Source organism: Ranitomeya imitator, chromosome 3 (assembly GCF_032444005.1).
Source record: "Ranitomeya imitator isolate aRanImi1 chromosome 3, aRanImi1.pri, whole genome shotgun sequence".
Lineage (NCBI taxonomy): Eukaryota > Metazoa > Chordata > Amphibia > Anura > Dendrobatidae > Ranitomeya > Ranitomeya imitator.
Window position 1 is genome coordinate 266,145,100 of NC_091284.1, and position 24,888 is coordinate 266,169,987.

General features: G+C 41.5%; 1 protein-coding gene across 2 annotated transcripts in view; it reads left to right on the forward strand.

The window, feature by feature from the left end:
* Positions 1-12,338, forward strand: part of NECTIN3 (nectin cell adhesion molecule 3) — a 255,441-nt gene extending 243,103 nt beyond the window's left edge. The window contains exon 7 of one of the 2 annotated variants that reach the window (XR_011319221.1): positions 11,714-11,844. Coding sequence is in view for 1 of the 2 variants with exons in the window: in XM_069756443.1 (XP_069612544.1) it covers positions 11,714-11,860 (147 nt within the window). In the remaining variant the exon portion in view is untranslated. Of the gene's footprint in view, positions 1-11,713 lie in introns of both variants that reach the window. The other variant, XM_069756443.1, reaches the window with a different exon arrangement.
* The last annotated feature ends 12,550 nt before the right edge of the window (positions 12,339-24,888 follow it).

Genomic DNA, 24,888 nt, shown 5'->3' on the forward strand with positions numbered 1-24,888 from the left:
ATGAACCTGCAGGATATCTCTCCCCAACAGCAGAATTATCTGGGCCTGATGGTTGAGTTCTGGTATAAGGTGTGCTATTCGTTTTAAGTGAGCGTGATGGATTGCTACATCTGGTGTAGGGATTTCAGATCTATTGTCTGGGATCTGGTAACATTCGATGATCGTAGGTAGTGGTAGGCAGAATTCTCCGTCTAAAGACTCGATCTGGTAGTCAGTAGCTTTCCTGCCTGCTGTTGTCACAGTACCTGCACACGTCTTTAAGGAGTAGGGAGTGCTTGGCCCTTTGATGTTGAATAGGTCAAAGAACGTTGATCTAGCCAAGGATCGATTACTTTGATCATCCAAGATAGCATACAGTCTTACAGCTTGGTCTCTATGGCCCTTCGGGTATACTTTGACGAGGCATATTTTTGAACAGGACCTACTGTCTATTGTCCCTTTGCAGACCTCGGTGCATTGTGAAGTGATCTCTGGCGTAGCTGTATCAGTGTTCCTTTCCTCCCCGCCATGCTCACTGTCAGCAGGCATGTTTTGTGTACTCCATGGAGCTGGGCCAGGGTGTAGAGCGGTGTTATGGTCTGTGGTGCCACATTCTGTGCATTTTACACTGACCTTGCAATCGTTGGCGAGATGAGCTGTGGATGAGCAGCACTTGTAGCAGATACCGTTTTCTTTTAGGAAGCTTCTGCGATCTGGCATAGATTTTCCTCTGAAGGCTTTGCATTTCAGGAGAGGATGAGGCTTCTGATGAAGTGGGCACTGCTTGTCAGGGTCCTGCACCTTTGTCTCTGATTGGGAGCAGCCAGCAGACCTGTAATTAGAACCTGAAGAAGAAACATAAGTCTTGTGTACTGCCACAGATGTTCTGCGTGGATTTGCAGGTGGTGACGGTGTGGCATATGGTATTGCAAAGTCAAAGCTGGGATCGTTTCTAATTCTCGCTTGTTGGTGTATGAAGTCTACAAAAAGAGAAGGGAGGGAATGGAACGCTGTGTTTGTATTTGTACGTGGAACCATGTGTGAGCCACCTCTCCTGTAGATTGTAGGGCAACTTCTGGACTATAGGGTTAACACCTCTGGCTGTGTCGAGAAATGCAAGTCCCTGTAGGTCGTCCTCGTATTTGGCAACTTGGACTTCCTTTAGCAAGTCGCTTAGCTCTCTAAGTTTCTGGAGACCTTTGTTAGATATTTTAGGAAAGTCATCGATTCTTTTGAACAAGGCTCTTTCTATTACTTCTGCTGAGCTGTAACACTCATCCAGCCTTTTCCAGATCTCTTTGAGGCCAGTCTCAGGGCGGTTTATATTAATGTCTCTGATCCTTACTGCGTGTTTGACTGACTCTTCTCCCAGGTATTTGACTAACAGGTCTATCTCTTCCCTGTGTTGTAGCCCCAAGTCTCTAATGACATTTTGGAAGGAAGCTTTCCAAGCTCTGTAACCTTCAGCTCGGTCAGTGAATTTCATGAGTCCCTTGGCAACCAGTTCACGTCGTGTGAAGAACTTGGCAAATTCTGTCGTGAACCGGTTGTCAGCAGAGTATACTGGTGATGGGTCGCCCTGATAGTGATGTGAGGTGCGTTCGTACCTGTTAGTGTCGTCATGGTGGCGCCAGCCGGTGTCGTATTGCTTCGGCCTGATGTACGGTGCGTCAGCAGGGTGATCCACGTTGGTTACCTGATGAGGGGCAAGGTAGTCATTAGCAGAGTTGTTTTGCCTCACATTTTCGAGTTTGTTTCTGTCCTGAGCCTTGTGACGACTCTCGTTCACTTCGCTGGAGGTGTCGTATTCTGGTTTTGGTACTGGTTCAGAGTTACAGTTTGGATCAGGAAGGTCATTAACATACTGAGATGTGCGTTGTGGTGAGTCTTGCAGTGGAAACTCCAGACTCGACGTACTGCTTTGGCTATGCAGCTTGGGATTTTGCGCGGCTTCTAGCGATTCTGCCTCGGCGAGGGCTGCGGCAGCTTCCCTTTTTGCTGCTAGGCTTTCTAAGGCGGCATCCACACGTGCCTTCTCTAACTGCGACCTTCTCTCTTGATCGTCTCTCTCATCATCTATGCGTGCTTTTTCTAACTGCAACCTTCTCTCTTGATCGGCTCTCTCATCATCTATGCGTGCTTTTTCTAACTGCAACCTTCTCTCTTGATTGGCTCTCTCTAAGCGCGACCTTCTCTCTTCGTCATCTAGGCGTGCTTTTTCTAATTTAAGTTGCATCTCTTGGTCAGCAAAGCTCGCTCGTATTTTGGCAGCTTCAGCATTTGCGCGGGCAATGGCGACAGCGCTGCTGATGGATGTTGTCTTTGAGGAGACGGAAGTAACAGATCTTGTCCTATGCGATTTGTGAGACATGGTGTCTTGGGAAAGTGCTTGGCTGTGCAGAGATTGCTGTAGCTGTATTTAGTCTCTGAGTAGCCGGTGACTTGAATCCCACTAGTTGGATGGCTGCCGTTTCACTGTTCTGTCCTCACTAAATGAGGCAGGCTCATACTTAGTTATACAGTCAGCTAAACCGCTATACCGGAGGTCCAATAAGGAGACTGTGGTTGAGTCTGTGCTTTATTAAACGTAGTGGTATATTGATGCGGTGAAACTGTGAACAATGATATACATAGAATCAGTGCATGGCATAGAACAGATACATAATACACATGATATACATTATGCATAACATTTAGAAAGCTAGGAGTACAACTGGTTAAACTAAGCTAATATAGAACAGAAATATCTATAGGAAGCATAAAGACATACCGGCAATGCAATCGCAAGGGGGATGAAGTGAAGCGTCTTTCCTTGAAGGCAAACTGAAGAAAGTGAAAGGAAAAATGGAGGGGAATGGAGGCTGAGCTACCATAATGCATTGCAAAGGAGGAGGAGAATCAGACATGGATAATACAAAAACAAGATTGAACTGCCAACATAACTCTGACCGCTAGAGGGAGCCAAAGCACTAAAAACAAATAAAGATATGAACATCCATACTGAGAAACCTGCAATTACGCAAACAGATAATCAGGGTAACAATATTAGATGGCGGAGACAGAACAGGGCAGTTATAAATGTTTTTCAGTCTGCCACAGACTAAAAGCAAAGAACATCTTACTTTCCAAAGCAAATAAATTATATACTGTACCTACTAGAATGTCCATGTCAACAACAATATGTTGACACAACTGTTCAAATGCTACATGACAGATTAACCCCTTCACCCCGAAGCCCGTTTTCAACTTCCTGACCAGGCCATTTTTTTTCAATTCTGACCTTTGTCATTTTATGAGGTCATAACTCTGAAACGCTTCAACGGATCTTGGTGATTCTGAGATTGTTTTCTCGTGACATATTGTACTTTATGATAGTGGTAAAATTTCTTTGATTTGACTTGCGTTTAATTGTGAAAAAAATGGAAATTTGGCAAAAAATTTGAAAATGTTGCAATTTTTAAACTTTTAGTTTTTATTCCCTTAAATTAGAGAGTCATATCATTCAAAATAGTTTAAAAAAATAACATTACCCACATGTCTGCTTTACATTAGCACAATTTTGGAAACAATTTTTTTTTGTTAGGAAGTTATAAGGGTTAAAAATTGACCAACGATTTCTCATTTTTACAACGAAATTTGCAAAACCATTTTTTTTAGGTACCACCTCACGCTTGAAGTGACTTTGAGGGGTCTATACGACAAAAAATGCCCAAAAGTGACACCATTCTAAAAACTGCACCCCCCAAGGTACTCAAAATCACATTCAAAAAGTTTTTTAACCCTTCATGAGCTTCACAGGAATTTTTGGAATGTTTTAAAAAAATTGAACATTTAACTTTTTTTCTCAATTTTTTTTAGTTCAGATCCAATTTGTTTTATTTTACCAAGGGTAACAGGAGAAATTGGACCACAAAAGTCGTTATACAATTTGTCCTGAGTACGCCAATACCCCATATGTTGGGGTAAACCATTGTTTGGGCACATGGCAGAGCTCGGAAGGGAAGGAGCACCATTTGACTTTTCAATGCAAAATTTGTTGGAATTGAGATCGGACACCATGTCGCGTTTGCAGAGCCCCTGATGTGCCAAAACAGTGGAAACCCCCCAGAAGTAGACTACCTAAGGAACTAATCTATATGTGTGGTGAGCACTTTGAACCTCCAAGTGCTTCACAGAAGTTTATAATGTAGAGCCGTAAAAAAAATCATATTTTTTTCACAAAAAAATGATCTTTTCGCCCCAAATTTTTTATTTTCCCAAGGGTAACGGGACAAATTGGACCCCAAAAGTTGTAGTGCAATAAGACCCCCTAAGGAACTTATCTAGATGTGTGGTGAACACTTTTAACCCCCAATTGCTTCACTAAAGTTTAGAATATAGAGCCGTGAAAATTAAAAAATCACTTTTCTTTCCACAAAATGATCTTTTAGCCCGCAATTTTTTTCCCCAAGGGTAACAGGAGAAATTGAGCCACTAAAGTTGTTGTCCAATTTTTCCAGAGAACGCTGATACCCCATATGTGGGGGGGAACCACTGTTTGGGCACACGGCAGAGCTCGGAAGGGAAGGAGCGCCGTTTGGAATGCAGACTTAGATGGAATGGCGTCATGTTGCATTTGCAGAGCCCATGATGTACCTAAACAGTAGAAAACCCCCACAAGTGACCCCATATTGGAAACTAGACCCCCCCAAGGAACTTATCTAGATAAGTTGTGAGAACTTTGAACCCCAAAGTGTTTCACTACAGTTTATAACGCAGAGCCGTGAAAATAAAAAATCCTTTTTTTTTCCACAAAAATTATTTTTTAGCCCCCGGTTTTGTATTTTCCCAAGGGTAACAGGAGAAAGTGGACCCCAAAATTTGTTGTCCAATTTATTTTGAGTACGCTGATACTCCATATGTGGGGGTAAACCCCTGTTTGGGCGCACGGGAGAGCTCTGAAGGAAAGGAGCACTGTTTTAGTTTTTCAGCGCAAAATTGGCTGGAATTGAGATCGGATGCCATGTCGAGTTTGGAGAGCCCCTGATGTGCCTAAACAGTGGAAACCCCCCCAATTCTAACTGAAACCCTAACCCAAACACACACCTAACCCTAATCCTAACCATAACCCTAACCACACCCCTAACCCTAATCCCAACCCTTATCCCAACCGTAAATGTAATCCAAACCCTAACTTTAGCCCCAACCATAACTTTAGCCCCAACCCTAACTTTAGCCCCAACCCTAACCCTAGCCCTAACCCTAGCCCTAACCCTAGCCTTAACCCTAGCCCTAACCCTAGCCCTAATCCTAACCCTAATGGGAAAATGGAAATAAATACATTTTTTAAAATTTTATTATTTTTCCCTAAATAAGGGGGTGATGAAGGGGGGTTTGATTTACTTTTATAGTGTTTTTGGTGGATTTTTATGATTGGCAGCCGTCACACACTAAAAGACGCTTTTTAATGCAAAAAATAGTTTTTGCATCACCACATTTTGAGAGCTATAATTTATCCATATTTTGGCCCACAGAGCCATGTGAGGTCTTGTTTTTTGCGGGACGAGTTGATGTTTTTAGTGGTACCATGGTAATTTATATCCGTCTTTTTGATTGCTTGTTATTCCACTTTTTGTTCGCCGGTATGATAATAAAGCGTTGTTTTTTGCCTCGTTTTTTATATATTTTTTTGCGGTGTTCACTGAAGGGGTTAACTAGTGGGATAGTTTTATAGAGCGGGTCGTTACGGACGCAGCGATACCAAATATGTGTACTTTTATTGTTTTTTTTTATTTACGTAAATGGATGTATTGGGAAATTTTTTTTTTTCTTTATTTGGAGATTTTTTTTTTTTACTTTCTAACATTGTCCCAGGGTGGAACATCACTATATTAGATCAGATTGCTGATCTGACATAGTGCTTAGCACTGTGTCAGATCAGCGATCTGACAAGCAGTGAAGGAGGCTTTCCGGCGCTTGCTCAGAGCAGGCGCCGGCTAGCCACCTCACTTCATGACCCGGAAGGAGTCCCGTGGCCATCTTGGATCTGGGGATTCCTTCCGTATCACCGGAACAACGTGATCGCATCGCGTTGTTCCGGTGGGAGAGCTCCGGGAGCCCCCGTCCCTGCGCGATGCCCCTCTATGTCTCTGTCACTATTGACAGCGGCATCAGAGGGGTTAAATGCCCACGATCGGCGCTAGTGCCGATTGTGGGCATTGCTGCGGGTGTCAGCTGTCATATACAGCTGACACCCGCACGCGATCGCCGTGGCACTCACTGTGAGGCCGCACGATCTTGCCGCCGTACTAGTACTGTGGTTTGCGGGAACTCAGTTACCACAGAGCAGTATTATTACGGCGCATGTCAGGAAAGGGTTAAATAATCAGCGTTTCAATATCTGTAGAAAATGTATGAAACACAGTGTGTCAAAATATTTTACCTGTCATGCATCTGATCCACAAAAACTTATAATCGATGGATGGATGTGATTTTATCAGGCGAAATTTAAGGAAAAAATAAAAAATTCACGTTACAGTGATATTTTATCATGAAAGAAGCATGCAATGGTGATTTCCTCCTCTGAAACAATTTATTGAAGCAAAAGCCAACAGCAGTGGTACGTGTACCCCCCCCCCCAAAAAAAAAAAAGTCAATGGCTCAATAACTTGTCATGTGGCCTTGAGCATCAATTATAACCTGACAACGATGTCTCATGCTGTTCACAAGTCATGTTATTGTCTGATGAGGCATGACATCCCACTCTTCTTGACAGGTATCCTTCTGGTCATTGATGTTCTGGGGTACAGTGTTACGAGCCTCTGCACATCAACTCAGCTGATCCCATAGGTTTTCTATCGGATTCAGGTCAGGGGAAAGTGCAGGCCACACCATTTGAGGTACTCCAGTCTCCAGCAGCCGTTCCCTAATGATGCAACTTCGATGAGCTTGAGCATTGTCATCCATGAAGATGAAATTAGGGAGGCTTTGTTTGTGCAGAGACACAAAAACTGGATTAATGCTGTTATTGAAGTACTAGTTACTGGACAGTTCACAAAGTGTAGAGCATTCTGTATTGACTAGACACACCCGCCCACATAGTAACACCACTACCACTGGTGACAATAGTGGCTGATGCATAGTGCTCTCCTTGACGTCTCCAACGTCGTTGATTGCCATCATTTCAGTTCAGCTTAAATCAACTTTCATAAGTGAGCAACACAGAGGCCCTCTGGGCCCTCATTCAGCTTAGATGGTCCCTGGCCCATGTTCCTATGCCTGGTGGTGTGATCAGGTACCCTTGCAGGTCGTTTAGCACGCAGACCATCCTGATGTAAACGGTTAGAATGATCTGATGTGACTCTTGGGTACCTCTTACCTCCCTTTAGGCTACAGGTCCTTCTCAAAAAATTAGCATATAGTGTTAAATTTCATTATTTACCATAATGTAATGATTACAATTAAACTTTCATATATTATAGATTTATTATCCACCAACTGAAATTTGTCACGTCTTTTATTGTTTTAATACTGATGATTTTGGCATACAACTCCTGATAACCCAAAAAACCTGTCTCAATAAATTAGCATATTTCACCCATCCAATCAAATAAAAGTGTTTTTTAATAACAAACAAAAAAACCATCAAGTAATAATGTTCAGTTATGCACTCAATACTTGGTCGGGAATCCTTTGGCAGAAATGACTGCTTCAATGCGGCGTGGCATGGAGGCAATCAGCCTGTGACACTGCTGAGATGTTATGGAGGCCCAGGATGCTTCAATAGCGGCCTTAAGCTCATCCAGAGTGTTGGGTCTTGCGTCTCTCAACTTTCTCTTCACAATATCCCACAGATTCTCTATGGGGTTCAGGTCAGGAGAGTTGGCAGGCCAATTGAGCACAGTAATACCATGGTCAGTAAACCATTTACCAGTGGTTTTGGCACTGTGAGCAGGTGCCAGGTCGTGCTGAAAAATGAAATCTTCATCTCCATAAAGCATTTCAGCCGATGGAAGCATGAAGTGCTCCAAAATCTCCTGATAGCTAGCTGCATTGACCCTGCCCTTGATGAAACACAGTGGACCAACACCAGCAGCTGACATGGCACCCCACACCATCACTGACTGTGGGTACTTGACACTGGACTTCAGGCATTTTGGCATTTCCTTCTCCCCAGTCTTCCTCCAGACTCTGGCACCTTGATTTCCGAATGACATGCAAAATTTGCTTTCATCAGAAAAAAGTACTTGGGACCACTTAGCAACAGTCCAGTGCTGCTTCTCTGTAGCCCATTTCGGCACCTGTAGCCCATTTCCTGCACACGCCTGTGCACGGTGGCTCTGGATGTTTCCACACCAGACTCAGTCCACTGCTTCCTCAGGTTCCCCAAGGTCTGGAATCGGTCCTTCTCCACAATCTTCCTCAGGGTCCGGTCTCCTCTTCTCGTTGTACAGCGTTTTCTGCCACATTGTTTCCTTCCAACAGACTTACCATTGAGGTGCCTTGATACAGCACTCTGGTAACAGCCTATTTGTTGAGAAATTTCTTTCTGGGTCTTACCCTCTTGCTTGAGGGTGTCAATGATGGCCTTCTTGACATCTGTCAGGTCGCTAGTCTTACCCATGATGGGGGTTTTGAGTAATGAACCAGGCAGGGAGTTTATAAAAGCCTCAGGTATCTTTTGCATGTGTTTAGAGTTAATTAGTTGATTCAGAAGATTAGGGTAATAGGTCGTTTAGAGAACCTTTTCTTGATATGCTAATTTATTGAGACAGGTTTTTTGGGTTATCAGGAGTTGTATGCCAAAATCATCAGTATTAAAACAATAAAAGACGTGACAAATTTCAGTTGGTGGATAATGAATCTATAATATATGAAAGTTTAATTGTAATCATTACATTATGGTAAATAATGAAATTTAACACTATATGCTAATTTTTTGAGAAGGACGTGTATGTGCACATGTTCAGGGGTTTTAAAAAGCTTACATAAGCATCCCATCATTTTTAATGAGTCCGCATTTTTTGTGCACATGCTGAATTTTTTTCCGAGGCGGAATCGCATTCCAGAAAAAAGCGCAGCATGTTCACTCTTTATGCGGAATTGTGGCAAATCTGCACACATAGGAATGCATTGATCCGCTTACTTCCTGCATAGGGCTATGCCCACCATGCGGGAAATTAGCGGATCATGTGCGGATGGTACCCAGGGTGATGAAGAGGAGACTCTCCTCCAGGCCCTGGGAACCATAAACCTGTAAAAAAGAAAGAATTAAAATAAAAAATCATGATATTCTCACCTTACGGCGGCCCCCGAAGTCTTCCCGCTCCACGCGAGGCTCCCATTACCCAGTAATGCCTTCCGACAATGACCTGTGATGATGTAGCGGTCTCGCGAGGTGTTAGGTGTCGTCTTGGTTTCATGATGTCAAAATGTGAACAGCATGATGTGGAGGAATGTTTAAATTCCAATTCTAATTGAACGCCAAAATGTATTGGCCGACTCATGGATCAAACACCTTTTGTGAATTTTGCCATTGAGCTTTTTATTAGAGAGCATATTAGAGAATAATGTAGCAAACATGTCATCAACTTGAGAACCAATACTTTTTTAACTTATTTTTTAATTTTAATACTTTATATTTTTTATATTTCACATATGTCAAAACTGATAAAGTATAATAATATTAAAACTGATAGGAAATGTTAGCCCTAACGGGGACTCTGTTGATGATCTCTATAAAGCGCTGTGGAGTTAATGCTGCTACAAAATAAATAAATGAAGGGGGCCCTACCGTGACAGCTAATAGCTGAAAAAGTTCTACATCCAAAAGAGCCAATTAAAAATAACTACACCAAGAACATCTAGTGGAATCACATAAGAATTACAAATTTAGAACATCTTAAAAGTATCTAAAGTGACATCTTGTGGCCATAGAAATGATTTCATATAATGGAAAAAAATAATAGCAGTCATGCTGATGACCTCTACAGACAGTATAATAGAACTGTGTTTGAAAATGCATTACCAGTCTTCAATTCTGACCCTTCCAGGCCTCCGTAGCCCACTTACTGAAGCTTTGACCTGTTGTTTTTTCTTGTGTTTTCTTATTTAATTGTCAGTTGCAATCCATTGTATCAATGTGCTTTTTACCTGGTGAAGACTTTGGTTGAAAACGTGTTCGTTGTAGCACTTAATATTTTATATTTTATTGGATAATTTTGTTTTACTTTTCGTGACTAAAAGATAAGCCAGTTTGAGAACAGAATCAAGCTGTACACATTCTGATAATACCATCTAACAGCGCCTGATAAAATCTCATTTTTCTACTATTGCAATTCATCGCCTGAGCAGTTACCGCCTAGTACATTAGCACCAGCTTCCTGATTAGCCCAGAATGTCTCTTTACAATCAATGGCTTTGTAAAAATATCCACAGTCCTTAGTTGAAGCTTGGAACTTCACAGCAATAAGTTTGGTTCTTTGGTTAGCTCTTTCCATCTGTGCAAATGTTAGACATCCTTGGTTGTATTCAAAGCTCTGTGGCTGTGCATGTCCAGTTGGTTGTTAACATGAGCTTTTTCAGCCAACAGTCTTCTTGACTTGTTCGCATTGCTTCAACAAACTCTGTCTCTGTTATTATTATTATGATATGCTTATATAGCTCCATTATATTCCGCGGCTCTTTACAGATGTCACCATAACTCCTCATTGGGGCTCCCAATCTAAATTCCCTATCACTATGTCTTTGGAGTGTGCGAGGAGATCGGAGAACCCGGAGCAAACCCACGCAAACACGGAGAAAATATTCAAACTCCTTGCAGATATTGTCCTTGGTGGGATTTGAACTTAGCATCCGAAGTGTCACAGAGCTGTTTCCTTCTAGTCCAATTTGCAGCTCCAACTGAAAAATGAAACAGCCAGTGGCAGATTCTCTGTCACAAGGGTCTCCAGCTCAGTCAGTGTCCACATATCTGGTCAAGTTACATTCATCGCTTGCTGGTAACCTTAGTTTGAAACATATGGTTCCCTTCTGCTAATATATGATGCTCTTTTCGACATTCCATTCCAGCCGACTTTGTACTGAGATTCCGCATAAGAGTCCAAATCCTGATGCAATGTCAGGTCTTACAGCAGTGGTAATGTAAAGCAATTTTCCTATTGCCTTCCTGTATTGATTGTCATTTTCCAGCAAATTACTTCTTCATCGTCTTCAATCAGGAGGTCCTTATAAGTAGTTTTCTGGCTTTGCATCTTTCCAACCCAAAGTTTAAGCTTATGATATTGGTTAAGAAAACAACTGCCATCTTCCTCTCTTTCAATATAAATTCCAGGTTATGTTTTATGTTTATAAGATTTTTGGTCTCAAAATTCTGATTTAGTATTTCTAATATTCTTGTTTTCCCCCCTTGTCACTCAAAACAGTCTGAAAGATCGTCCATATAAATTAGCGCAAATGTTCATCTGTTATTCTCTTTTTGTACATGCGGGGATTTGCCTTCCTCCTCCGAAAGTCCTCATTTTTAGGCACTTGATTTATCTTGTTGTTCCATGCTCTAGTGACTGGTTCTAAGGTTTTGACAGGTCGCTTTAGCAAATTGTTAGTGACTTTGGTTTAGCATGGTTTCCGTAGACAGATAATTATAGCTGAGAAACAAGTGTTGGATTAGAGGTGGGAAAACAGATTTGTAAATTACTGAATTTGATTTGTTTTCTTTTGTCCTAATAATATGTTTTTTTCTTTGGTTTACTTTTAGGTACAAAGCCCCAGTCGTGACAGTTGGGAAGGGACGGAGCAGGGTGTAGCTAAATATCCATCACACTGTGAGGAACATTATATCAATGAGCCATGCGAAGATCGAAGATTGAGGCGGGATTGTTTTACATATAGATATTATGTCTGAATGGTACAGTTTCATTACAGCTGGCTCATGTAACATAGGAATTTCTGGCTAAATAGTTTATCCACATAGATTAAAAATATCAAGATTTTATAACATAGTATTCACCTAAATACATAACTGGAAGATGTATATGAGTGTTATCTGCTTTGCAAAAACACTTCTACACAAGTCTAAAAATAAAGAAATAGTTTATAAGATTCGATTCTATAGCCGAATTTTCATTATTAAATGTTATATTTACGAACATGTTTTTCTTCTGTCTTTTCTAATTTCACATTGTAAAAGAGGTAAAAAAATAATTTGCATTAAACATTCGTGTTTAGCGATGTTACAAATTTAAGAAGAGGCATGCACACTTTTGCCCAGGGCCTTAGTAAAACTTTTAAGAAAACACTGAATGCACTTACAATTGACTTACTAAATTTGGAAGAGCAAGGCCTCAGCCACCAATAAAATAATAAAGCTCTTTCGGTCCAATTCATTGTTGTATTTGCTCCTTTTTTACCTGTTTTAAATGTGTGCCTTATTCTTTTTATAACTTGCTCCTTTTTTAAAGTCTATTTTATCTGGGTTTCCAGATGTTTTCAGTTTATTCATCAATTGCGAATTTTCTCCCCACCTCTCCCATGAAATTGTTTTTTTGTGCATTTGAAACTTTTCCGTAAACTTTGCAACATTTTATTGGATCATGCAACTTTATGAGCTAAAAAGTCACAAAAAAACCTATACAGACAAAAATAAAGAGCATTTTAGATATAGAAAAAACACAAAAGATTTTTGGGCCCATTGCATTTGAGTTCATTGCAATCAGATTGAGATGAAAGCAATGACAAGTAGAGAATGTTGCTATCTTTTGATGGGAGTAAAACATTTGACATCAATCTGTACCTTTATATAAAATTGGCATAGAAACAGGTACATTCTAATTTTAAAGACTTGTATGCAAATTTATATTCTCAGACATACCTTTCAAAAGAGTCCACTCTTAGGCTATGTGCACAAGTTGCGGATTTGCCTGCGGATCTGCAGCAGTTTTCCATGCGTTTTACAGTAGCATGTTAACCTATGGAAAAACAAATCCGCTGTGCACATGCTGCGGAAAAAAACGTGCACAGAAACGCTGCGTTGTATTTTCTGCAGCATGTCAATTCTTTTTGTGGATCTGCAGCATTTCTGCACCCATTGACTTGCATTGAGTCAGGCACATCCGCAGCAAACCCGCAGATGTAAAAAGATCTGCAGTTTAGCTGTGGATGAAACGCTGCCGTTCAGGAGGAGGGAGTGTGTGTATAGTGTGTGTGGGCAGGGTCTGTGGGCTGTGCGTGGGTCTGTGGGGGTTTGCCGGGGCATCTACGAGGCTGTCCCGGGGGGTCTGCGGACTGTCCGGGGCTGTGCGGCACTGTCCGGGGCTTTGCGGCACTGTTCGGGGGGTCTGCGGGCTGTGCAGGGAGTCTTTGGGGGGTTGTGTGTGTGTGTGTGTGCGCAGGCATCATCCGCAGGGACTACTAGTCCCATCCAGCTATGCCTGCTACAGTGACAGTGATTGACACCTTAGCCAATGATGAGACAATAGTAGCCCCATCATCCGGCTAATGTGTTGAATGTAAAAAAAAAACAACACACACATACACACATATACAGTACATACAACATAGAGTACATACTCACCAATCACCTTGATCCCAAAGCCCTTGCTCACCTGTAAAAAATATTAAAATAATAAACCAACAATATACTCCCTGATCCGCAGTAATCCAATTAATACGATTGTCCCACGACGATCTCACGGAGAGCTGCCACATCAGTTGATGCGACCGCTCTCCAGGGTCTCGGCGATACAATGACGGGAGGTATCCTTCCGCACTGTATCCCTCCACCGCTGTGAGTACAGTATAGTTCATACTCTCACTTGCGGCACTGCTGCGTGGGAAATTAGTAATGGATAGGTGTCTTATTGACGCCTCTCCATTACTAACCAGGGCTTAATCTCACCTTACAATACAAAGGTGACATTAACCCCTTATTATCCCATATGCCACTGCTACAGGGTAGTTGGAAGAGAAAGGCTAAGTGCCGAAATTGGCGCATCTACAGATGCACCATTTCTGGGGTGGCTGGGTGCTGGTATTTGTAGCCGGGGGGGCAATATCCATGGCCCCTTCCAAGGCTATAAATATCAGCCCGCAGCTGTCTGCATAGCCTTTCTGGCTATAAAATATAGGGGGACCCCATGTCATTTTTTTGGGGGGTCCCCCCTATTTTAATAGCCAGTAAGGGCTATGCAGACAGCTGCAGGCTGATATTCATAGTCTGGAAAGGGGCCCACGCGGGAGCCCACACCATTTTTTTCCCAATTTTTGTTCAAAATTAAACATATTGTTCATTAATAAATATTGGCCTTGCTATTATATATCTATGGATATATCTATATATCTATAGATGGATATCTATGGATATATCTATAGATACATCTATGCATACATCTCATCTATCTATAGATATATTTATAGATAGGTATATCTATCCACATATCTATCTAACTATCCTTATATCTATCTATATCTATCCATAGATATATCTATCCATAGATATATCTATCCATAGATATACCGTACAGACCAAAAGTTTGGACAAACCTTCTCATTTAAAGATTTTTCTGTATTTTCAAGACTATGAAAATTGTACATTTACACTGAAGGCATCAAAACTATGAATTAACACATGTGGAGTTATATACTTAACAAAAAAGTGTGAAACAACTGAAATTATGTTTTATTTTCTAGGTTCTTCAAAGTAGCCACCTTTTGCTTTGATGACTGCTTTGCACACTCTTGGCATTCTTTTGATGAGCTTCAAGAGGTAGTCACCGGGAATGGTTTTCACTTCACAGGTGTGCCCTGTCAGGTTTAATAAGTGATATTTCTTGCCTTATAAATGGGGTTGGGACCATCAGCTGTGTTGTGCAGAAGTCTGGTGGATACACAGCTGATAGTCCTACTAAATAAACTGTTAGAATTTTTATTATGGCAAGAAAAAAGCAGCTAAGTAAAGAAAAACGAGTGGCCATCATTACTTTAAGAAATGAAGGTCAGTCAGTCCGAAAAAATTGGGAAAACTTTGAAAGTGTCCCCAAGTGCAGTGGCAAAAACCATCAAGCGCTACAAAGAAACTGGCTCACATGAGGACCGCCCCAGGGAAGGAAGACCAAGAGTTACCTCTGCTTCTAAGGATAAGTTTATCCGAGTCACCAGCCTCAAAAATCGCAGGTTAACAGCAGCTCAGATTAGAGACCAGGTCAATGCGACAAAGTTTAGAGTTGGGGTTAGGGTTGTGTTGGGGTTAGGGTTGTGGTGTTGGGGTTAGGGTTGGGGTTAGGGTTGTGGTTAGGGGTGTGTTGGGGATAGGGCTGTTTAGGGTTGGAGTTAGAATTGGGGGTTTCCACTGTTTAGGTACATTAGGGGGTCTCCAAACGTGACATGACGCCTGCCATTGATTCCAGACAATTTTGCGTTCAAAAAGTCAAACGGTGCACGCTCCCTTCTGAGCCCTGCCATGCACCCAAACAGTGGCTTTTCCCCACATACGGGGTATCAGCATACTCAGGAGAAATTGCACAAAAAATTTTGTGGCCAATTTTCTCCGATTACCCTTGTGAAAATAAAAAAGTTTGGTTCCAAAGTAAATTTTTTTAGGAAAAAAGGAAAATGTTATTTTTTTCCTTTCGCATTGCTTTAGTTCACATTGCTTTAGTTCTGAAGAGTTAATACACTTCTTGAATGTGGTTTTGTGCACCTTCAGGAGTTCAGTTGTTAGAATGGTGTCACTTTGGAGTATTTTCTTTCATATTGACCCCCAAACTCTCTTCAAATGTGAGGTGGTCCCTAAATTTTGTTGGAAAAATTAGAAATTGCTGGTCAACTTTTAACCCTTATAATGTCCTAACAAAAAATGTTTCCAAAATTGTGCTGATGTAAAGTACACATGTGGAAAATGTTATTTATTAACTATTTTGTGCAATATGACTCTCTGATTTAAGGGCAAAAAAAATAAAAGTTTAAAAATTGCTACATTTTAAAATTTTTTGCCAAATTTCCTTTTTTTTCATAAATAAACTGAAGTCATATCACAGAAATTTTAGAAGTACAATATGCCATGAAAAAAAGTTCTCAGAATCAGTGGGATCCGTTGAAGCGTTCCAGAGCTATAACCTCGTAAAGTGACAGTGGTCAGAATTGTAAAAATTGGCATGGTCATTAAGTACCAAATTGGCTCTGTCACTGAGGGCACATCTGAAAACCATAATAAATGATTATCAGTGATATATGTCTAGTCTACAGCTCATAATTCTGATATGAAGACAACAGCTTCATTCTGTACAATGATGATAATTACAGTCAAAATCTGTAGAATTCTATTCAGCTTGTAAAAACAAAATAATTTTTTACTGACAGTCAAAAAAAAGTGTGAACTTTCCAGGAATTTCTAGGCCATCAGTAACCTAGAGTGGTTCTCTTTTTGTGAATAATAATCCAAAGATTCAAGTGATATAGGGAGGTGATGAATCTGCATATTCAGTGTGACTATTAATTGATCTGTGATATGCCTCAGTGACAGCACTTTAATAACAACTTTTTATTCTTCAAACACTGCAAACAAGAAGGACATTTTAATACCCCTCTGTTTTAATTATCTAGTAAACGAAAATCCTGAAAACCAATGCTTATGTGGGCAAGACAATTTTTTTTTTTAATCCCTTTACGACTTTGGACATATCCATGCGTCCAGGTCACTTGATACTTAAAGATCTTGGACATATGGATACGTCACTGTGATTGCAGTAAAGTTGCAACACCATCTTATCACAGGCAACATGGATTCGTCGTCCCAAGGGGTGGCAACGCTCGCTTGCAACTACAATGGCTGTTATTGGGTGTTCAATTCTGAACAGCCAATCACAGCGTTTCTCAGTGTTTCAGGCAATCGGATTGTCTGAAACACTGAAGGTCCAGCCAATGCTCGGTGATGTAAGGATCATCAGAGCCAGCTCTGATTGGCTGCTTTCCTAATTCACTCCAATCCCCATCTTCCCCCCCTTATACCAACATCTTTCTCTCTCCCCATGCCCCTTTTGCCACTGAGCGCTGATCTCTACTTGATCATCTTTTCAGTACCTGATCGCTCGATTATTGGCAGTTTTTTTCTTTTTCGTGCGTCCTGCAGCCGCCAAGCATTGATCAGTGATGCAAATCACTGATCAGCACTTGTGCTCACTGTTTTCCACAACTTTTATTTTTTCACTATCTCCTCTCCTTTGCACCACTCCACTGATTAGCACGTGCTCATTTTTGGCAAGGACTTATTTTCTCCTGTCTATTTTTTTTTCACTTTTCTGCACGACATTCTTGTGTGAGTCCTACAGCCGTGGAGCGCTGGTCGGTGATGAATATCACTGACTGGCCTCTGGTTGTTTTGTTTTTTGGGGGGAAAAAATAATTGAGAAAAAAGCAGTTAGATTAGTTGTTAAAATTAAATTAGGCACAGTTAAAATATACTGTAGTAATTGTTGTCTAATATGGTATTTTTTACTGAATTGAGTTAGTATCAGAGCGGAAAAAAAAAATCAACCATGCATCTGTCCTACAGCCGTGGAGCACTGATCACTGATGCACATCAATTATCAACCTATGGTTGTTGTTTTTGGGTTTTTTTGAAAAAAGAGAATAAAAAAATAATTTAGGTTAGGGACAGTAAAATATACTACAGTAATCGTTATCTAATGCTGTATTTTCTACTCAATTGAGTTAGTGTCAGCACGGAAAACAGAATAATCCGTTTGTCCTACAGCCATTGAGTGCTGATGACTGATGCACATCAGTGATCAACCTCCGGTACTTGGGAGTTATTTTTGTGCAAAGAGAATAAAAAAAATTATTTAGATCAGAGACTATAAAATATATTGTAGTAATTGTCGCCTACTACAGTATTATTTACTGAATTGAGTTAGTGTCAGCACGGAAAAAAAATAATCCGTGCATTCACCCTACAGCCGTCAAGTGCTGATCACTGCTGCTCATCAGTGATCAACCTCCGATTGTTGCTTTTTTTCTCTTTTCTAATTAAAAAATCTTCACACCAAGCACTCACACACAAACACACCTGAATAAAATGTGGTATTCACACAAACATCGCATACGTAAAAAATAAATTCCGCCTCGTTCCAAATACAGTATTTGCATATGCCTTCTTTGCCTCCGACACTGATAGTTAGAGGATCCCACCTGCCTTTATTTTTCCTCTATCTCCTCATCTTCTTCCTCAAATGATGCTGAACCACCACGCAGAAGCCCCAGTGCAGAAATTGAACCAGCGCCCACCATTACTGACCCCGTATGGATCGGAGCCCCAAAGATTGACTTTTTCAAACTGTTTTTCTCTGAGGATTTTGTAAATCTCATTGTGGCTCAAACAAATTTATACACCCTGCAATTTTTGGCACAAAACCTTTCTTCATCATTTTCTAACTGGATTCCTATAGATGCAGTAGAAATGATAATGTTTAAGGGCCTGGTCCTTTACATGGGGATATTGAAAAGCAACTTTTTGGGGTCCAATTTTGCATTCAAAAAGTCAAATGGTGCTCCTTCCCTTCTGAGCCCTACCAGGCGTCCAAATAGTTGTTTTCCCCCACATATGGGGTATCAGCATGTTCAGGAGAAATTGTACTACATATTTTGGCATCAATTTGCCCTGTTACCCTTGTAAAAATAAAAAAAGTGGGTCTAAATTTAAATTTTATTGAAATGAAGTGAAATGTTGACTATTTCCTTCTACATTGCTCAGTTCATGTAAAGCACCTGAACGGTTAATAAACTTCTTGAATGTGGTTTTGAGCACCTAAAGAGGTGCAGTTTTTAGATTGGTGTAACCTTTGGATATTTTCTGTCATATAGACCCCTCAAAGTCACTTCAAATGAGATGTGATGCCTAAAAAAATGATTTTGCAAATTTTGTTGTAAAAATTAGAAATTGCCGGTCAACTTTTAACCTTTATAACTTCATAACAAAAAAAATTGTTTCAAAACTTTTGTTGATGTAATATAGACATGTGAGAAATTTTATTTATTAACTATTTTGTGTGACATAGCTCTCTGATTTACGAGCATAATCTAAATTTTGAAAATTGCTGCATTTTCCTAATTTTCACCAAATTTCCATTTTCTTTCACAAATAAATGCAGGTCATATTGAAGATATTTTACCACTATCATGAAGTACAATGTGTCCCGAAAAAACCTTCTCAAAATCAGTGGGCTCTGTTGAAGCATTCCAGAGTTATTACCTCATTAATTGACAGTAGTCAGAATTGTAAAATTTGGCCTGGTCGTTAAGGTGCAAACAGCCTTGGGAGGGGGGGGGGGGGGGTAAAGGGCTAAAGAACAAAAAAAAAATCAACATCATCCAGAAATGTTAACACAAATGTCTACCTCACAAAGTGTGTGTGTGTTGTAAAAAAATATGCACACTGACTCATGCAAATTTTATGCTATATTATTCCTTTAAAATTGTTAAATAAAAGTTATATTTTGTTGTATTTTGGCAGTTTGTGATTAATACTCTGGTGCAGGCACCAGGCCTCATTTCATAATCCAAGTCATTTGGTGCAATAGTCTGGTGCAGGCACCATACCTCATTTTGTAATCCAAATCGTTTGGGATAATACTTGCAGGCACAAGCCCACATTTTGTAATATAAATCCTTTGTGCTAATAGTGTGTTGCAGGCACAAGACCTCATTTCGTAGTCCTAATTGTTTGTGATGATAGTCTGGTGCAGGCACCAGACCTCATCGCATGATCCAAATAGTTTCGGATAATACTCGGGTGCAGATACTAGACCTCATTTTATAATTAAAATTGTTTAGGATAATACACTGGTGCAGGCACCAGGCCTCATTTCATAATCTCGGTTGCAGACACATGCCTCATTTCATAATCTAAATCTTTTGTTCTAATTCTATGGTCCTGCCACCAGTCCACATTTCAGAATCTAAATCGTTTGTGCAAATTGTGTGGTCCAGCTACCAGTCCACATTTCAACACATAAATCTTTTGTGCTAATTCTGTGGTCAGGTCACACTATATTAGCCAATAAATACTAAATTATTAATTTAGTAACAGGTGACTGACAGGTCTTTGCCTAGGGTTGTGAAACAGATGGTTAAAAGAGGGTAAGGGTACCTTCAACATGAGTGGGAAAAAGCAAGGTTGTGGTGAAACGGGGAATAGGCTTGGTATTCGAGATGTGTATGGAGTAGGTGGTAATGTTACTGGAAAGTCTACTGAACAAACACCAGCAATGCTTGGCTATTATTGATGTGATGTCGCCACCCTCCTGATGAGTTGAAAGACGAAACGCCTAGGCAGACATTAACAGCCGAAAGGTTAAGACGGCATGGCTAATACAGACCAATGCCCGATATGAGAACCTGGACACTCTAACAAAGGCACCGGTCGAAATATCTGGTCCTATAGATGAGTATAAAAATCCTTTCTTAAAGATATACCCATTCGTGTCATATACCAAACATGCCTGCCCCTGGTGGGAGGTACCGTATTATGTATTCTGGTGACCGTTTCTGGGGTAACATACTGTATCATGAATGATATAGAGTTATTGTAAGCTTGCATAGAGGTTGCACTACCACCAAATCACCATAAGGGGCTCTTGCAAAATTTTGGCAGTGCCAATTTTTACCACACAGAAGGGGCGCAATTGTAGGTCGGAGATTGACTGCGCCGATACCTGTGTATGTGGATAAGTTTCTCTGTGGCTTTGCTGTACTTTCTAGGGAAATAATGAAAAGGTATAGCAGCATTTATATGGTGTGATTGTTTATACGGAGATTTAAATGGAGCTATCTTCGATTTGCAGGGGATAGATTTATTGTCCTTGCATAATAGTTATAATCTTCTAATATATACGTGGTATGTGCAATAGTTACTTGTTTTAATGTCGCACTTATGGTTGAAGCACAGCACTTTCTTGCACTATTTCCTCGCACTTTATACATGTTTTAACTCATTTAATAATGGTTAAGTTTTATTACTCTCCAATCAGTTGTTAAACAAGTCATAGTAGAGGTTGATTATAATATTGTCTTTGCTGAAAAGCGCTATCCAAAGACAACTGCCAACTTGTCTTACTGGATGGGTTACTCGACTCCCTTTCTTTGGCAGCTGCACAGCGGTACGCCTTCTAGATGAGGGCCAGAAAGAGCATGTGCTGCAGGAGTTGGCAAACACTGCATCAAGTGGCCTCTACTCCTTTTCCTCCACCCTAACATCACACACAGTATAGTCCTCAGAGGTGGCACCACAGTTACCCTTGTTTCTTCCCACATCACAACTCTCCAACTGCCCAACCGAGCCAGAGTACAAATCATATAATTGTGCGGCATGGATGCATGGGACAGGGCTTGGACCAACATTTCTAGCTAAAACATTGATCAGTAACAGGTGGATGAGTGAAAGTTATAGGCCTGGTGTTGTGACCCCTCATCTTCTTCCCGGCAGCTGAATGATTACAGCTACTAGCCTGCTTGATTACACGTGGGGATTCCCTAGCAACCAGGCAACTCCCACATGTACTAGGCTACTACTAGCTGTAAATTATTCAGCTGCCATGATCAAAACTAAATCTCCGAGCAGTCATAAATACTCAGAGGTCACCCGAGCGTGCTCAGGAAAACCGGAGCAAGGAGTACACTCACTCATCACTACAGGCCACTCTTCTATTTTTGAAGACAAAAATGCGAAAGGTTCCAAATTCCCCTAATGACATTGATTTTGAGCTCGAGATACTCCTGCACCATCCTCTCCAGTAGTTAACAACATGTCAGACTTGTACTGTGTTCTGCTGGTGTGTGTGCTGGTCTAAAAAATGTGTGAAATGACTCACAGAAATTGCTTATGCCACTTACACTGCTCCTGCTAATGTTTTCGCATTGACAACTCAACGTTCCCAGTATTGGAAGTTTAAAACTGCGATGCACACTGTGTGCCTGACTGCTGTCTTATGGAAAACCACTCCTAGGACAGTCTACAAGCTCGTTTTGGTACTTCAACAAGCGCGCATCCCTTTTTGGGTGGCAAGCATCTGGCAACATATATTCTTGTAGCATGGATATAACTGAGCAGCAACCCAGTAGTCAGCACTATTTCTAATCCTAACAATATGGGCATCATGTTGCAGATAGTTCAGTAAGAAGTAATTACATGGTGTCTTGGTGGTGGGGTAACACTCAAGCTTCCTTCCTCCATCCCTTCCCAACAACAACAGACAGCAGAGAGGGGATCATTATCCTCTTCATCTTCTGACTGTTGCGCGCCCATCACCTCTTTCTCCTCGCCTTCCTCTATTTGTTCCTCAGCTCCTACACCTACACTAACAGTTTGTCTGGTATCATGACCTCCCCCATCGATCGCTGTAATCCATCCTCCCATGGCACCCTCTTGTGTGATGACAGTCAGGAACTTTGAGATTTTGTTATCCGTTCTGCTTCCTCCTCTGGGACCACCACTAGTGATGAGCAAGTGTATTCATTACTATTTGCTATTTGCACGGATAGTACGGTATTCAGGTTACTCGTTACATTACGAATATTTCTGTACTCGCCTCGCTATATTCGGATGTCCTTCCCTGCAGTTTTAGTGCCTCCTTTGCAGCCACTAAACATACTGGGCTTCTTAACCAATCACAGTAATGCCGCAGACATTTTGGTTGTGGCATTACTATGATTGGCTGGCCGCCCAGCGTCATAGGGTCTATTGAAGCCCTGCCGCCGCCATTTTTTGCATATTGCATCCAGAGCCTGTGTTCTACAAGCATAGGGAGAGATCGCTCAGCTGCGAGGGAGAGCCTTTAGGCCTCTTCGTAAGACAAAAGCCCCGTTTCATGGCTACCTGCAGTCTATACTAGGTCAGTGTAGAGTAGGGAGAGAGAGATACTCAAGCAGGTACAGTTTAAAGGAGCTGGTTACTAGCTCCACAATACCACCAAAAAATAGCTCTTTTCAGAGCTGAAGAAACATCCATCTTCAAACAGCTCTTGTTAGAGGCAAAGCAATATGTTTCCAGCTACTAGCATTTAGTGCTGCCTTTTTTAAAGCACCAGTCTATTTTCCCTGCTGTTTTTGGGGTCAGAACCTGGCTTCTGTTGTCCACATTAGTCCACTTGAAAAGGCATTAAGTGCCCTACGCAAAGCAGTAATCCAAACATTTCCTACTGCCTGCTACCAAGCACGCTGCAGGCCATTTTCCCTGCTTTTTTGAGGGTCAAAGCCTGCCTTCTGTTGTCCACTTAAAAAAGCGGTTAGTGCCCAATGCAACGCAGTTGTCCAAACATTTCTTACTGCCTGCTACCCAGCACGCACCAGGCCATTTTCCCCACTGTTTTTGTGGTCAGAGCCTGGCTTCTGTTGTCCACATTAGTCCACTTAAAAAGGCAATTTGTGCCGTACGCAAAGTAGTAATCCAAACATTTCCTAGTGCCCTGCTACCAAGTACGCCCCAGGCCATTTTCCCGCTGTTTTGGGGGTCAGAGACTGGCTTCTGCTGTCCACATTAGTCCACTTGAAACAGCGTTAAGTGCCCTACGCAAAGCAGTAATCCAAACAATTCCTACTGCCTGCTACCAAGCACGCACCAGGCCATTTTACCCACTGTTTTGGGGGTCAGAGCCTGGCTTCTGTTGTCCACATTAGTCCACTTAAAAAGGCGTTTACTGCCCGACGCAAAGCAGTAGTCCAAACATTTCCTACTGCCTGCTACCAATCACGCACCAGGCTATTTTCCCTGCTGTTTATGGGGTCAGAGCCTGGCTTCTGTTGTCCACATTAGTCCACTTGAAAAGGCATTAAGTGCCCTACGCAAACCAGTAATTCAAACATTTCCTACTGCTTGCTTCCAAGCATGCACCAGGCCATTTTCCCCACTCTTTTGGGGGTCAGAGCCTGCCTTCTGATGTCCACATTAAACCACTGAAAAAGGCAGTTAGTGCCCTACGCAAAGCAGTAGTCCAAACATTTCCTACTGCCTGCTACCAAGCATGCATTTTTCCCACTATTTTGGCTGTGACAGCTAGCTTAGCATGTGCCATCAACATCTGAAAATCTGCGAGTAAAGCCCAAAATGCCAAAAAAGCCTGTTGTTAAGGGCCAGGGACGTTGATGTGGATGTGGTGTTGACAGTGGTGCGCAAAAAGGCATTGAGTCTGTGTCAAGTCAGAAGAAGCTTGATGCATCCACTATGCTCCTTGAAAAATTTCCCGGTTTGGAATGTAAACGTGTGTGGAAGCCAGAAGAGCAAGAGCAGATTCTGTTTTGGATAGCAGACAAGGCCTCTACGCATTTGTCAAACAGCAACAAATCTTCCACAACCACACAGTCTACTGTCTATACACAGAAGGCTGGCTCATCCAATCATGAAGCTGGTTCTCCTTCCTCCTGCCATTATCAGTCACAGGAAACATATGACCCCAAGCTTGTCCACTCAGAGGATCTGTTTGCTAGGTATCCTTTAGTTGGCTCTGGCCTATCACCATGCAGCATTGAAGAGGGATGAAGTGGTGTGCGTTGATGCTCAAGTATTTGAGGACCCACGGCCAGAAGAAAGCCACATGGAGGAACATCATTTACTGTCTCCAGAGGTGGAGGCTGATGATGATGATGAGACACAGTTGCCATCAGGTTAGCCTACAATGTCAACTGGGAAGGAGGATGAGATGGAAGATGAGGTGGTCAATGATGAGTTCACTGATCCGACCTGGACCGTTATATGTAGTACCAACACACGCACCAAGGGGTTTGCCCAGAGTGAGAACTGGGTCAACTGTTCGCAAGAGCACCCCCGCTGTATGCCAAGTCAGAGCAAGGGGGCGTTCAGCCGCTGTGTAGAATTTTTTTTTCTAAAAGTCCTTCAGAGAAAACATTTTAGTCTGTAGCATCTGCCATACCAAGTTGAGCAGAGGCCAG